Source organism: Phoca vitulina, unplaced genomic scaffold (assembly GCF_004348235.1).
Source record: "Phoca vitulina isolate PV1807 unplaced genomic scaffold, GSC_HSeal_1.0 scaffold9, whole genome shotgun sequence".
NCBI classification, from domain to species: Eukaryota; Metazoa; Chordata; class Mammalia; order Carnivora; family Phocidae; genus Phoca; species Phoca vitulina.
The window spans coordinates 9,772,707-9,784,595 of NW_022589712.1; the positions used below are offsets into that span (position 1 = coordinate 9,772,707).

General features: G+C 49.5%; 1 protein-coding gene across 5 annotated transcripts in view; it reads right to left on the reverse strand.

Moving 5' to 3' along the window:
• Positions 1-8,464: 8,464 nt before the first annotated feature.
• SNX9 (sorting nexin 9) overlaps positions 8,465-11,889 on the reverse strand; it is a 75,756-nt gene continuing 72,331 nt past the window's right edge. For all 5 annotated transcript variants that reach the window (XM_032407574.1, XM_032407573.1, XM_032407577.1 and 2 more), the window contains one exon: positions 8,465-10,163. In XM_032407574.1, coding sequence (XP_032263465.1) covers positions 10,116-10,163 — 48 coding nt within the window. In that variant the 3' untranslated portion in view covers positions 8,465-10,115. The remainder of the gene's footprint in view (positions 10,164-11,889) is intronic.

Here is an 11,889-nt window from a genome sequence, read left to right on the forward strand (position 1 = left end):
CCCGTTGGGTTCTCCTTTCTGGCTGGTCTCTCGGCTCAGACGGGAGACCCTGTCGGGGAAGCCTCCCCTGATGGGAACCGAAACCACCCTTCAAGCAACACGGCCTGCCCTGAGCCAGCAAGACCCTGGCCGTGATTGACTCCACGACAACGATGGACTTGACCTTCACGGCCCACCTGCACATGCCCACCCGCCTTCGCCCCACATTCTCCTTATATAAACCTGGAAGTACTTGGAGCACTTTGGAGACCGTCTTTGAGACGCTAGTCCGCTGTCTTCCCGGCGTTGGTCTCGCTAGAATAAATCCCTTTCCTGTGCCGCCGCCCAGTTGTTTCTCTGCCTTTGGGTTTTGTCTGTGGCGAGTGGCCAGCCCTGGTCTGTCTGGGATCCCCGGAGCCAGACGCTCCCGCACCCCTGCGCCCCGGCTACAATTCACTGATACACACACCTGGTATTATGTGGACCACAAGGCCAAGAATTCCTATTTCAGAAGCAAATTAGAAAAAGCTGCTCACAGAAGTACCTCCAAAGATGGTGGGAAGTAAATCTTAACTACAAAGACACATCCAAGGCACTAGAAAGATGCAGTTACTATTATCCCAAAGAAGAGGATCAAGAACAGAGGGCTCCTCAGGCCCCTGGGTGGCTCAGCCGGTTAAGCGACTGCCTTCGGCTCAGGTCATGATCCTGGAGTCCAGGGATCGAGTTCCACCTCGGGCTCCTTGCTCCGCAGGGAGTCAGCTTCTCCCTCTGACCCTCCCCCCTCTCATGCTCTATCTCATTCTCTCTCTCAAATAAATAAATAAATAAATCTTTAAAAAGAAAAAGAAAAAAAGAACAGAGGGCTCCTCAAGAAAAACCTTAATTCCCCAGGGAGGGTGAAGGGGGCCAATACTTCTGCCATTGTAGGTATATGCCTACGGTTTACGGGAACTCATTTTCCATTCTGTTTAGATGTTGGTGCAGGAAGAACAAACCCTTCTGAATTACAATGGATCGATCGATCTGTCTGGAGTGATTTCAACACATCAACAAAAGAACTCAATCTCACAAAAGTGGTTTATTTGCTTTTATAAATTTTTGTTTTGTTTTGCTTCTTCCTGCTCTTCATTCTGAGGTGGGTTGAGAGTTTTCCAAATGGCCCATTTTCAACTACATCTGCTTCATTAAGCCAGCGTATTTCCAGACACCTGTTTAGGGCTAGGGATGAATTCACGCTCCGGCTCAGTAATGAGCGGCTACATGGGTCGGGGGGATGTGGGGTAGCTTGTGTTACCTAAGACACAACTCCAAGTCAGTGGCTCAGAGTGGCAGGGGTTATTTCTTGCTCATGAAAATTTGGGGCAGGGTAGGGGGAGCAGCTCCCCAGGCCACCTCCCCTCCGTGTGTTGGCTCAGTGTTCTAAGCTGCTCGAACCCTTCAGCACCTCCTCCCCTCGTCAGCCTGGGCCGCGAAGAGCCAGAGAGATGCGCACCCACAATCCCGTGCGTCCCCCTGCAAGTGCACACATTGCGCTTTGGCCGGAGCAAGGCACACGTGACACCTGATTTTATGGAGATGGGGACGCGTGGTGCACCAGTGGGCCCAGAGGAAGGCGAGAGCCACGACGTAGTAAACTATGTACCGCCTCCTGCAGGTGTTGTCCAAAATCCACCTCCGGCTTCGCAGCTGAACTATAACACAAAGAGTTTGGGAATAAAGAGGAACACTAGCTGTATTGCTTTGCCCGACAAAGGAGGCCGCAGCAGGTTAAGGCCCTCAGAACTGCGACCCCTGCCCCGCAAAGGGGCTGGGGGGTTTTATATGGAAATACAGGATCTAGCCGGTTTCAACAGGAGTCGTGTACTTGCTGCCAGCCTCGCATGTTTTTCGGGGAGGGGTGGGGGTCCCAGGTTCCTGAAACAAAAGGCTAAGAAGGAAGGAGGGGAGGTTTGCAGAAGAGAGCAAGAAAAAACGTTACTCGGTTTAAAACTGAGCCCAGGGGCGCCGGGTGGCTCAGTCGGTTGGGCGTCTGCCTGTGGCTCAGGTGGTGATCTCAGGGTCCTGGGATTGAGCTCCCTGCTCGGTGGGGAGCCTGCTTCTCCCTCTGGCCCCTGCTGCTCCCTCATTCATGTGCACGCTCTCTCTCAAATAAATAAAAAAAAAAAAAGAAAAAGGTAACACAGAGGGTAGGAAGTAACACGTAGTTAACAAACTACTAGTTAACACAAGTAACACGAGTTAACGAACTACTAGTTAACACAAGTAACAAGAGTTAACGAACCAAACTCGCGATCCGTGGGCGCGTAGTTGAGATGAGGCCCCGGTCCAGTCCGGGTCAGCTCTCGGCACTTACTGTTTATTATGTTCAAGCCATGAAGAAAGGATCTCAGTTCTGTTTCGAGATCAATCGGGCAGAGCTGCCTTTTTAAAGTGGCCAGGGTCTGAAGAGTCCGACAGCTGCAAAAACCGTCCCCTTTTAAAGGGACTGAATCGGTCTGGGGCCCGCAGACCTCCCCTGCTTCTGCTGCTTGTCAGTCCGGGGCGTCGTCAGCTGGTGCTGGTCCCTGTGAAATCTGGGAGCTGCAGTCCTTTGCTACCTGCGTCATTGCTGGACACAGGACCCCGCCTGGCAGGAGTGACCCCATCTTGCTCTCGGCAGGATCCGGCTGAGGTCCAGGTGAATCCATAACCCTACCAGCCAACATGTATTAAATGAAGTAGGGAATTGAACTTAGCCTGAGGCGGTTTCCTTACCCACGTGGGAGGGAACCGGCAAGTGGGGTCACCAGCACAGGGCTGCTATCTACGTGTGATTCTAGGTAGCCCTGCACCCCTAACTTTTCTAGTATTAACCACCCTTTCTTTCCCATCTTCACTGGAAAATTATTTATGTTCTGATGGCTAAGGAACAAAATAGAAAACCATTATTAATGTCTGACTGCCAAAAATAGACGGGTGCCAATCAGAGAACGGAATCAATTAAGAAAAGTAACCCGGAGCAGGCAAACTGGGGGTGAGAAGCGGTGAGAAGCAGTCTGCCTCCAGCTCCAGGATGGAATGGCCTCCCTCTGGGGAGAACCGGTCTCCCTGCCTGTAACTTAGCCAACACCAACTCTGGGAAGTGGGAAGATTCTGGAGCTCCGCCATCATTTGTGAAGGACCAGGGTTCGCCAAGGCAAAGGGAATCCGGGAATGCTCTCCAGATGTGGAAGGGGCTGGACAGGCCTGGAGCAGAGGGGTGCCACTCCTGGACTTTGCCGTCCCCGTGCGTGACAACAGGCCAGTGACTATTCTGGAAGAGAGCGTGGGCAGCCATGCCCCACCTCGTGACTGCGGCGGAGTGAGCTCGTGCTTGCTGACTGCTCTGAGGTCAAGAAGGTTTGGAGCAGAAAGGGGGTGTCCCGACGTTCACCCTGGATCGCATCTGCTGGGAGGCTCCCCTTTGTCTCCCGCCCGGTGAGATGTGCCTGGAGCAGCTGGTGAAACTGGTGGCCACGTGCGGCTTTTGAATCGGCGGGGCCACCAGGTGATGGAAGCAGAAGGTTCCTGGACACACCCCGGCCTTGCCCTGAAGCCCACTGGCACTGTCCCCAGAGGGGTCACTTGGGGTGGCTGTCCCAGAGAGGCGCTGCCCCCCAGCTGAAGCCAGGAGGCCATGGGCCTGGGGCCCCCGCCCTGCTCTTCCCTAAGTGACTCACGGACATTCCCAGTGCTGGGAAGGGCTTTGGGACAAGTCTGCTCTCGTCTTGGCACTTTGTGCAGGAGGAGACTGAGGCAGAGAGCGTGCAAGACTTGTTAAAGGTGACAGACGCTGGCGTCACACTTGGGACCAGAGTCCCGGGCTCCAACTCACAATTCAGGTCTCTTTATGCTACCAAGGGTTTCTCCAGGGGAAGGACGGTCTTCACACCTTAGCGGGCTGATCATCCGTGCCAGGGCTGAAGCGAACAGCATGCGCTGAGGTCCGTGTGCTGGACAGGGAGTCTGTCCAGTGCACTGCGGGTACTAACGAGTAGGCAGGGAACAGAGTTGGTACTAACATGCGAAACGAAATTGTTCCGAGAGCTTAAACACTTTTTTGAATTACAATACAAGCTCAATTTAAAAAAGCTCGGAAAAATATAATTTTATGATAAAGATCACTCATGAACATCCCCCCGAAGAACCACTAGCAAAACTCACTGTTAGCTTTGCTCTGTTCCCTGGTTCAAGTGTTGCGGTTTTAGCCTTAGTGTGGCCCCTGTTGCCTCTATTCCCCAACTACCCTGGGCTCTTTTAGATTTTACTGATAATAGCCTTGATTCTCGTCCACATGCATTTATTGAGCACCTTCGGTATGTACCTGAAACCATCTATTGGTCCCCAGGCAAAGAGCAATTGTCTGTTCACTTTATGTTTTTTTTTAAAGATTTATTTTATTTGAGAGAGGGAGAGAGCGAGCGAGAGAGCTTGAATGAGAGTTGGGGAGAGGGACGGGGAAGAGAGTCTTCAAGCAGATTCCCTGCTGAGTGCAGAGCCCAGCTCGGAGCTTGATCCCACGACCCATGAGATCGTGACCTGAGCTGAAACCAAGACTCAAGATGCTTAACCGGCTGAGCCACCCAGGCACCCCTTCTCTGTTTGTTTTAAAGTAGGGTTTCTCAGTTTGGGTACTCTGGACATTTTGGGTGGATAATTTTTTATTTCGAGGGCTGTTCTCTACATTGGAGAATGTTCAAAGCATCTCTGACTTCTACCCACCAGACGACAAGACCAGCCTCAGGAAATGTGTTCTGTAGGCACCATTACCTCTGGCTGAGGACCACTGCAGAACAGCCGAGGGGGCTGTGTTCACGTTCACCACATGCTGTGATGTCACTTTATACCCCGGGGAGAAGCGCGTGACTCCAGCTTGCTGGTAAACCAACATTACTTTCAGAAAGTCAGTGGCTTTTCTCCAGAATGAATGACTCACCACCAACCCCACTTCCTGGGCTTCCCCGACTCTGCTCCAGGCGCTCCCTCTGCAGGGCAGCTCCCAGCCATGAGCCGTGGGCTGGGTGGGAAGTCTTCAGCCTTTATCAGAACACTACTTCACATCTTCAAGCAGCTGGTCTTGCCCAGCCCAAGTTACACACCTTACCGGTCTCTCTCTCTCTCCGCCCACAGACCTCTGCAAATCCTGCGGACCGATTGCTTCATTGAACTTTTTGTTTTGGCCTAAGATGTGGACATGTACTTCCACCTGCAGACCTCTGAACTTACTGTTGACTGAAAAGCCTAACGGTCTTCTCCCCAGAGGTTTCACGGCCTTCCAACTGGCTCACCGTGGTCCTTTGAATTGCCAACGGCATTCAGATATTCTCGTACAGCACGGCGGCTACTGTTGACAATATATTTGAAAGTTGCTAACAGAGTAGATCTTAAAGCTTCTCGCCACACACACACGAAATTATAACTACGTGAGGGCATGGGTATGTTCACAAACCTTATTGTGGTCATTTGCAAATAAGAGTCATGTATCAAACCATCACACCGTCCACTTAAATTCATACAATATGACATGTCAGTTATAGCTCAATAAAGCTGGGGGAAAAAAATCTCCTTTCTGCTTTGCTTAAACTTCGATTTGTTCTCCTGTTCTTTTATATTGTTTGCTGGTGGAGTGTGACAGATTATTCCTCATCCTTTCACGGTCTATATTTTTGGTGGTTTTATTCATTTTCTTATTCTTTTTGTTTTAGAAATGTTTTCTTACAAAAGTAACGGCTGGGTCTGGGATTTGATTTTGTTCTATTTATGAGCAAATAAATGTTACTGTGTCACGGACACTGGCAGGAGGCTTCAGTGAGGCAGACCACAGACTTTATTACCCGTGGTGCCCCAAACAGCACGAGCTTCATCTTCTCCCTGACCTGCAAGCCCCTGGGGGACAGTGGGGGTCGGAAGACCCCCGAGGGACGCGTGCACATGGAGTGAGTGGGTTGTCTTACAGGAGAGGAGCCTGAAGCTTTCACAGCGAGCAGTAAGCAAGGCTGCTTTTCTTCCGGGAAGAAGACGTTAGGTCATCCATCAAGGATGCTTGCTGGAAACAGCCCTGAGAAATGGCCCGGGTCTAAAGCAGTCCAGGCTCTTCTTTCTTGGCACAGCGGGCCAAGCCAGGCAGAGTGCAAGAGACCCATGGAAAAGTGCCCCCCTTGCCAAAGGAACTCAAATTCTACTTTCTTGGAGAAAAGAATTTTAAATCAAATAGGTTGAAAAAATTAAGACACACAAGTAGGGGCATATTTCTTTACTTGGGGATATCTTACTTTGCTCCGGGCTTGATGCGTGTTTCTTCTGCTAAGTGTGTGTGTCATAGGGCACCTGCTCGGTCCCGCTGTTCCGTCTGCTCCCGGGGGAGGGCTGGGGCCCTCTGCCCGCTGCAGGGGAGGCCTGTGTGGACCGTCTCGGCAAGGAGACTGACCCCATTCTTCCACCGTGCCTTTACCTCTCCTCTCCAAATACTGATTTTTACAGGGTCGAGATTTGTTAATATTATAAATTATTCTGTAATTAGAGCTCTTCTGTGATAAAGGTTGGTACAAATAAAATAAGAAATCAACATATCCTCTAAGAACCACATGATGTGTTTGAATCCATAGGGAACGAAATATACAGTAGGTCATTAAAATGTTGCCACTTGAAGGAGAATTTTCTAAGTATCAACACGCAACGGGTAATTTTTCACTTTCAAATTCCTGTTACTTTTCCCGGCTCGCAGTCAGCTACCATTTTTCTGAGTACCTCCTGCCATTTTTTTCCCTTAGGTTCCTTCTTCATTTTCCTGGCCCCTTCCTCAGATCAATTAAATCAGAACCCATGGGAGGTATCATCAACTTGACGAGGCCACGGGGTGTGCAGATACTTGGTGTGGGGCCCAGAACAAGAGAAGGCTTCCCAGCAGGTCCAGGCTGCTTTGCTCTCAGGCTGCGGCCGTCGGATCCAGGGCAGCCAACAGCACCTGCAGTGTCCGAGCAGACAGGGATGCCGTCTGGAGCCTTCGGCAGGGCTGAGTGATAACGCGAGCCCTTAGGATTTGGGAGCCAAGCCTTGCTATCCCCACCCAGAGAACGACTCCCCTGTGAGAAACAGCTCTTGTTTGCTACTGGGCCTCAGGAGAGACTAAACGCTTACCCATGGGCCCCCAAGTTACGGCGAGACCTGAGCTGCCCCTCGTGAACTGGGTGCCATCTGACCCATCGGGCCATGAAGTCGGGGACGCACGGCAGCACTCCATCATCAAACGGAAGTGGTACATACGTGATCAGGCCCGAGCAGGCCCCATAGGGACAAGTGGCCCAAACGCCCACGGTCCCCACTCCTGCTACACCGTCTTCTCTCTCCCAGCCTGACCTACGGCTGCTTGGGGAGCTGTCGAAGATCAGCTGACGGAGGAAGAGAAGACTCAGGCCTGGGTTACAGGTGGTTCTGCACGGATGTAGACGCCACCCGGAAGCAGACAGGTGCAGCACCACAACCCCTCCCCGGGACATGCCTGAAGGACACGGTCGAGGGACATCCTCCCCGTGGGCAGAACGTCGAGCAGTGCGCCCGGCCGCTCACGTTGCTCGGAAGGAGAAATGGCCTCCTGGGCGGGTATCTATCCATTCCTGGGCTGTGGCCATGCTCTGGCTGATGGATGGTCAGATACCTGAAAGGAACAGGACTGGACAACTGGTGAGAAAGAAATTTGGGGGACAGGAATGTGGACAGACCTGTCCTCAAAAAAGTGAAGATCTCGGTGTCCCAAAAATGCCCACCAAAGGTGACCTCCGCAGAAGAGGATTTTAATAATCAAGTGGATAGGATGGCCCGTTCTGTGGACACCGGTCAGCCTCTTTCCCCAGCCGCCCCTGTCATGTCCCAGTGGGCTCACGAACAAAGTGCCACGGCAGCAGGGATGGAGGTTATGCGTGGGCTCAGCAGCGGGCACTTCGCTCACCAAGGCTGACCCGGCCCCGGCCACTGCTGAGGGCCCAATAAAAGGATTTTAACTGTCATGTTTTCTCATTTTGTTTGAATACCTGTGTGCATGTGTGTAAAAGCAAATATCTGATTTCTTTCCCCTCTTATTCTCTTATCTTGTAACATGAGATTTTTACACCACAGAATTAAGTTACAGGATATGGAGAAGAGCAAACATCACTTAAAGTGCGTGTGCACACGCATGCACACGCACCCGGTTGTTTCTCTATGGATCCCTAACACACTTGGCATCAGCACCAGTATCTGTTTCTTACAGCTCTCTGGTGATTAGGACATGCTTCCAGGATCAGTGACTCTGACTTAAGGAATTAAATTATTAATTCATTATCAGGAGAACTAGGTTTGGGGGAGAAATTCATTACCTGGACTATTTTTAGGAGCTGGAGGCAAGAAGCAATTATCCAAAAAAAAAGAAAGAAAGAAAGAAAAGGAAGAAAGGAAGAAAGAAAATAAATCACACAAACACTAAAAAGTGTTTTGAAAAAGTGCTTTCAGAATTTACTGTACAGGTTTTTTAACAATTTATTTATATGTTGGCTTCTACATGCTCTTACATTTGTTTAAACATTTATACATATTCTTTACAATTTGTACATATATTAAATGGCTATATCATAAACATTGCTCTATGACATTTTATAAAAGAAAAATCAGGTAGGGAAAATTACTTATAAAACATTAACAAAACCCGTGATATTAAAGAACAAGAAATTCTCATATTCATGTTCATTTGATTTCCTCTTCTACTTATTTTTTGGTTTCATTTTATTTGTGCTGGCCCAAACTTTCCATTTTCTATACTATAATCACTAGGTCAGGAAAATGAAAGCAGTGGGGATAATGTCGTAAGGCAACTGTGGAGGACGGACACGCTCGTCTGCAGGAGGAAGATTGTGTCTGTGAGTGTTCAGATTTAAAGCTGACAGTCTGCGAAGATTAGGTTTTGCTTTATGCCGTTAACTGGAGTCCTAGTGATCACAAAAATCCCATCTGAAGTTTCGGATGCAGTCAGGAAGAACATCACTCTGTACTTCTTACACACAGAAGCTCCCGGGATTACTGGGCATTATCCAGGTTGTCACCCTTATCAGTCCCTAAACTTTTCCATCTGGGGGGACGGAGAGGTCTACTAAGCTGTGCTTTTCATCTTTTCAGGTAACACCCCCAGCCTGCTTGTCTACCATCCAAATCAAGCGGCAAATGACGGCCCTCACAAACATGTCTCATTACCTCTGACTGAAGAGCTGAAGACTCCAATTCGGGGTGAAGCTCTGGGGGAGCACTCCTTCCTGAGCACAGGACTCAGCGCAGCGGCGCCATCCCTGGGAGCAGAGCCGGAACATTGTACAAATACCCCCAATGTTTTCAACATACTCCGTCTGGCAAGAACCATGCCTTAACCAGGCTTGGGAAGGAAGCCCTCCTCGTGGAAGGGGACACTCAGCAACGTTCCTGAGGGAAGCAGGGGCAGTGAATGGGATCCTCAGTTTTTGCCAAGCCGCGTGCTCTGATGGCACACGTGAGCACCCCCTCGCCCCGAGCCACCGTGACGGCGCCAGAATTCCCAGGAGCCCCTCTTTGCTTCCTCCCTCCTGGAAACAGAAGCACGGGAGTCGTAAATATGTCACTGAAAGGCATGTAGATTTTCCTAAATAGACAGGAATCCCACCGGACTGAAAAGAGTTATAAAAATATACAAACATATGTATTTTTTATTCTGGTATATTTCATATTTTTAAGAAAGCAATTAGTAATTATCCGACATTGGGTAAGACCCAGAAGATCATGGACGACGTAAAAATTACAATTTTATGTAAAATATCAGTGGGGGAAACCCCTAATTTTCCATTCAAAATTCTGATAACTTTAAGTACTTTCCAAAAATAGAGACAATTTCCATTGTTTTAAATAATGGAGGTGGAAACGAACCAAAGGCGACTATCCCTACGTAACCGATGCATTTAGGTTGGTTAATAAAACAGACGCAGTTTTTTGCAACTCTATTTCTTTTTGGTTTTCGTTCTTTCGTTCCTTTTTGTTTTTGATGAAGGGGGAAAAAAAATAAGATTGCATTGCCCAAAGTCAGAAAGAAGCACTTCGGAGTTCTCTTCGTGTTCCGGTGTGTTCTACATAACCGGGAAGCGGCCGAGGGCCTGCCTCAGCTTTTCTGCAATCTGGTGAAGAAACAAGACAATCTTGAGCTACCAGTCCCACTAGGACCCACGGCATGCTACTGCTGCCATCTCTTATGAGTCAGACATTGCAAGCATTTCAGACTTTAGCCGCGCTGAGCTTCTAGTCTCCTCCAGCACCAACCAGCCAGGGAGCCCTCCCCAAACCCCAGATGGTGCTGCCACAGGCGGCGCCCCCAGCCGGCAGGAAGCCCCCTTTCTTTCTGGCACGGCCGGTGCCTCTCTCAGCAGCAGCATTTCCAGAGCAGGAGTCAGGTGGGGTGGGGGTCGTGCTTGCCTAGGCCCCGTGTTCTCGGACACCCGTGCACTCCCGAGCCCCCGCTGCCGAGCACACCGCCCGGATCCCACCCGCTGCGGGTCCGCCGTGTGTAAACCAGACCGTCCGCGCCTCCATGATAAAGCCAGTGCGGGACCGCAGCTGGGGCTATGTGCCCAGGCCTGCCCTGAGGACACAGATGTCACAGCCATTCTTGGAGCCAAGTAACTGGAGTAAGTCCTTAGTATATAATAGGTACTCAATTCATGTTTGCTGCATGAACAAGTATGGGAATTTTAGTATTTAAGGGTTACTTTCTCATAAAACTGTTACTTCTAACAAGGACAGTGATTAAAATGCATGGCTCTCTATTTTGAGTCACAATGTCATTGATAATTAAACCTCACTTAAGCTTGAGATTATCTATCAAATCAACATGATCGGAGTTTCAGAAGTTGCCCTTCAACGCTCTTCTCACGTCGAATAAATGCAATCTCGATTCTAATACATGAGACGCAACCGCACAGCGGCAGCGGTTACTACACAGAGAGCCCAGGGACCGCACGCTGTGAGGGATAAAAATGCTTAAGGGAATTCCTTCTGGAAACTCAGGCCAAAACCAACTGCTTCCAACACACAATTCACACTATGCAGCAAGCACACTGATCACAACTCCCTTTCAAGAATTTGCTGTTGGAGACTGACATTTTCCGCACTGTTTTGCTGAAAGAGGACACGTGCACAGACAGGAGTGTGGGGCTGGCCTACCATCATTCTGAACACACACGAGAGAATACCATGGCAACAGTGGAACACTGAGTAAAAACATGGCGGCCAGCACACGGTCAATGATACAGTTACGGAACCTGCCTTCAGATGTCGAAGTTTCCACTTACACGCTAGATCTTTGTTTTCTGGACACTCTGGTAAACAACCAAATTACTATGCAGACTACAAAAGTTTACATTTTTGTGACTGTCTCCTAAATGTCACAAACCTAAATATTTAAGGTTTCTCTCTCTCTCTCTCGTTTTCTGCAGCTCCTTTGGTGCACAATGAAAGCTCATTCATGAAGCCTGCCCGCGGTGCCAGGCTCCATCCCCAGCTGAGAGCTTGCAGGGCCAGGGGCCTTTTGTCCTTCACTGTCCCGGGCACAGAGAGGCTGTGGGGGTGGGGAACCTCCCAGTAAGGACTTCTAGGGGCCTCACAACCAGTGTCAGGACCCCTTCTTGCATAAGAGAAACCTTTTTTAACCCAGTATGATTCAAAAAGGAAAAGGCAGATATAATTAAAAGGGATTTAAAAAACCCCTGCTCAATAATTAACCTCTTTTGGTTTATTACATAGGATTAAAAAACACAAGCAGATTAACTTTACACGGTCAAAGTTATGTTACCAGGAATCCTCCTGTGTGTGTGTGTGTGTGTGTGTGTGTGTGTGTGTGTGTGTGTG